General features: G+C 56.7%; 1 protein-coding gene across 1 annotated transcript in view; it reads left to right on the plus strand.

Moving 5' to 3' along the window:
• The first annotated feature begins 21 nt into the window (after positions 1 to 21).
• The window catches only part of PRELID3B (PRELI domain containing 3B), an 8643-nt gene continuing 4671 nt past the window's right edge, over positions 22 to 3993 (plus strand). The window contains exons 1-2 of the mRNA XM_004716050.2: positions 22 to 129; positions 3810 to 3978. Coding sequence (XP_004716107.1) covers positions 98 to 129; positions 3810 to 3978 — 201 coding nt within the window. The 5' untranslated portion in view covers positions 22 to 97. The remainder of the gene's footprint in view (positions 130 to 3809; positions 3979 to 3993) is intronic.

A 3993-nucleotide genomic window follows, 5' to 3' on the forward strand; every position in this document is an offset into this window, starting at 1 on the left:
AGCCGGCCGGGCGGCTGGGGGCGGGGCGGGGGCAAGTTTTCCCTCTTGGCCTCCTGTGCCCCGGCGCCGCCCGGACGTCGCGCGGGCCGCCGGCACCATGAAGATCTGGACCTCCGAGCACGTCTTCGAGTGAGTTCGCGGGCTGAGGGCACAGGCGCGGGCCTGCGGTCGGGGCGAGGGGGCAGTGCCCTCCCGGAGTCGGGCCTCGGGAAAGGGCAGCCAAGCCTAGGCCCCGCAGGGTTCAGGGGGGAGGGGGCGTCAAGGTCACGACCCCGGGGGCCCATGCCGCCCCGCGCACCGTGGGTGGCCCTACTGGCGGAGACCAAGGGCCCACAGACCCGCCTGGGGCGCAATGGGACAGGTGGTGTCCACTTCCGGCGGGAGGACCCCGGGCGTCGCAGAGCACGTGGGTGGACGGCGCTCATTTCGGGAGCAACTTCCGGACTTTGGCAACGGCGCTGGAAGGAAGCCCCAGGGGGCAGCTGGCCAGCCGCCCTTGGGGTAGAGGGGCCACTTACCTCCCCGAGAATGGATTTGGGGTGAGCTCGGGCCGCCAGGATGCCAGCCCTGGCCGTGGCTCGATGGACGACTTGGGAGCCAGCTGCGGAATCAGTATCCAAAGTTTAGCTGGCTCCTTCCAACAAGCGGTGGCACCCACACTACTCACTGCCACGGCCAGACGAGGGGTGGGTGCCAGCAGGGTGCTGAGGGGCCGCGGCCAGTCACACCTTTTGGGTTGTGTGAAAGTTTTCATAACAAATAGGCCTTAGCGCAGGTGGACCATTCGAAGGAAAGCCCCTTCCAGTTCCGTGATGCCTGCCCAAGAGCCACACACGCGATGTATTCCCAGCCCCGCCCAGCCCCGTGTTCCCAGTCGGCCTTCTAGCAGACTTGCGCTGCCCCTCTGTCCTAAACACCTGTTGCGGCTCTGATCGGAATCATTTTCTGAGCTATCTCCTCTGTTCCACTGATGTCACCCTCCTTGCCACACTGTTTTAATACTGGTGTTTTCGTGTTATAGTTTATGTGGCATTTAGAAAGTGTGCCTAAGAGCAACTTTAAAAGACATTGACAACGTATGTACAAATATGCTTGATACGATTGATGCATGGAATGTTACAAGAACAGTAAGAGCCTCCTATAAAATGATTTTTTAAAGGAAAAGTAATAATAAAAGACATTGAAACGTGTTTACATACTCAGTGAATCTGACACAATCTAAGGGTCCACGCTGTCCGGAAAGTACAGAATATTTAGATCATGAGGAACTTTTCACCCTAAAATCTATCATCTTACTGAGGGGGGGTCTGATGTTGTCTTTTGACGTTCTCTATCTATTTAGATCATGAGGAACTTTTCACCCTAAAATCTGTCATCTTACTGAGGGGGGGTCTGATGTTGTCTTTTGACGTTCTCTATCTATTTAGATCATGAGGAACTTTTCGCCCTAAAATCTGTCATCTTACTGAGGGGGGGTCTGATGTTGTCTTTTGACGTTCTCTATCTACCCAACACCAGCACCTAGAGCCCTGGACAGTCTCTTCAATACTATTCCCACTTAAAGTTCTTCAGAAGTTCTTGACACTGTGTTTCCCTGGAACACCCTTCCATCATCGCCCCTAACCCTCTTCTTTGGTTAGCCCCCTCCCTAACTCTGCTCTTTGTGTGCCTCCTTCGACTTTTCCCCTCAGCAGGGTTAGGCGTTGGCTTTCCCATCCTCCACCATCTTGTCGGTCTTTCTTAATCCTGTCTCTTTAAGGTAAAAGATCTCTGAGATTACTACTTCTGGGAGAAGCGGCACTGCCCTGTGCTGCCTAACTCCCCAGTCCCGGGCTGCTTGAGCCCAGGTCCCAGCTGACACGTGTATGGCGCCCGCCTCTGGACCATCAGCACTGACCTCTCTCAAACGTCAAATCCTTGTCCTGGGGGCCTTACCAGGAGGCTCTGTCGGCACATCACACGGCATCTCTGAGATGTCCTCTTCTCCTCGCCCAGGTTCCATCTTGCTTTTTTCAGCTGAAGGCAGTCTTTAACAGCCGATCGCCATGTCCCGGTGTCTTCCCCATCGTTGATGTGCCAGCACTGGAAGGCAAGCCCGGCCTGTAGATGGTGCTGCCCAGTTGAACCCACTCATTGAGTCTCTTGAAAAGCCTGAGGGCTTCCCGGGTGGCAGGCATCGTGCTATGTTTTGTTCCGTCAGTCAGGGCGTGCTGCTTCAGTGGCGTCCACATTGAGCCCACCCCGAGTTAGCGGTGAAGAACCAGGCAGGCCAGCAGGTCACAGCAGGCTCATCCAACCCCACTTTGGAGCTGTGGCCCCGAGGCTGAGTGTCGTCCAGTGCAAGGTCATCTTCGCCTGACGCCGGGAAAGCTCGTTGGTGGCAGACCGTCAGTCACCTGTGCGTTCATTCTCCTGTTGTGGGAGAAGACTGAGCCCGAGCTAAGTCCACATGGGTGCTTTCCGGGTGGCACGGAGACGCCACCAGCAGGAAACTAATTCATGCATAGCCCCCCTGCAGCCAGGCGGTGATTCCGCTTTCGAGGGGGCCGGGGAGGAGGTGAGTGCGTGGAAGTCAGCTAACCGTGGCATATGGCTGGATGGAGACCAGGAAAGGTTTGCCCGATTCTCATTTTAGATAGTTGCCTTGGTAACAATCAGAGTGCCGGCCTGCATCGTGCCTCGATGGGGACAGGTCAGACTAGGAAGCAGCTCCGTGTCGAACTTGGGTTGAAAGCGGTGCGGCTCGTCCTGCAGGCTGCCATTGAGAGCATGGACACGGCGGGGCATGGTTCAGGGAGGTGACCACACAATGTGCTTGTCGGTCTGGGGGCTCTAGGCCGAGAGAGCGTGGAAAGTAGCACTCCTTTCCCTGGATGCGGGCACGTGGGAGCGCAAGGGTTTGGGTTGTCGGTTTGGGACCACGTGGGCCACGTGCCCCTGGTGCACACTGTGGTTCCCGGGGGCTCTCTCAGAAAAGCTGCCTTCTCCGAGAGTGCCTTTGTCACAGAGGTGCCCACGGGACAGCAGGACATCACATTTTGCATCACCCAAGTGCACTTTTTTCAAGAAAAGCACAGGTGCAAGTTCCTCCGGTGATCAGTGCCGCGGAGACTGCAGGGTGGGGGTGGGGGTTTCGTGGAGCCCTAAAGACGTGCTCCTGTGTCCGGGGACCATTCAGAGACAAACCAGGGGCACTGTGACCAGAGGAATTGTAGAAATGGGCTCAGAGGGCCCTTCTTAGTGTCATGTTGTTTAAGTCAGCACTGTGTCGGGACTTCCGCATTGACTATGCCTCTCTGGTTAGGAGTTGGCTGCTGATCTCCAAGTCGGCTGTCCAAACCCACCAGTTGTGCTCTGCAGAGGAAGGCCAGACTGTCTGCTTCCGTAATCAGCCTCATCAACACTTTTATGGCTTAGCAATTATGGGAAAAAACTTAGACCTGGGCATGGAGGGTGAGCAACAGGTAGCACCGATGTAGACACTGGATAGTGGTCCTCAGTGGGGACCCACAGCCTCAGCCCCAGGAGCCGTTCTGCCTCGCCCCAGGGGGGCGCTCATTGTCACAGTCAACTCAGTGGCAGCTGGTTGCATTACATGGCTTCAGTGGATTTTACCTTCTAGCCAGGAGCTGTATACAGATGCTAGAAATGTAGGCCAGCCCTCCAACCCCCCACTCTTCCCGTGGCTAACATTCCTGAAAGGATTCCTGGGCCAACAGATCGACTGCGTCAACTGTATGGGATGACAGGGTGGGCTGTCAGCACCATGTGCCTCTCATGTGATGGATCTCTTTGCTTGGTGCTGGCAGCCACCCTTGGGAAACGGTCACCATGGCAGCAATGCAGAAATACCCCAACCCAATGAACCCCAGCGTGGTGGGCGTCGACGTCCTGCACAGGCACGTGGACCCGGCCGGGAAGCTGCACAGCCAGCGGCTGCTCAGCACCGAGTGGGGCCTACCCTCTGTCGTGCGAACGGTGAGTGCCGCCACA

Source organism: Echinops telfairi, unplaced genomic scaffold (assembly GCF_000313985.2).
Source record: "Echinops telfairi isolate 266 unplaced genomic scaffold, ASM31398v2 ScPeMD7_7414;HRSCAF=8452, whole genome shotgun sequence".
In the NCBI taxonomy this organism is placed as follows: domain Eukaryota; kingdom Metazoa; phylum Chordata; class Mammalia; order Afrosoricida; family Tenrecidae; genus Echinops; species Echinops telfairi.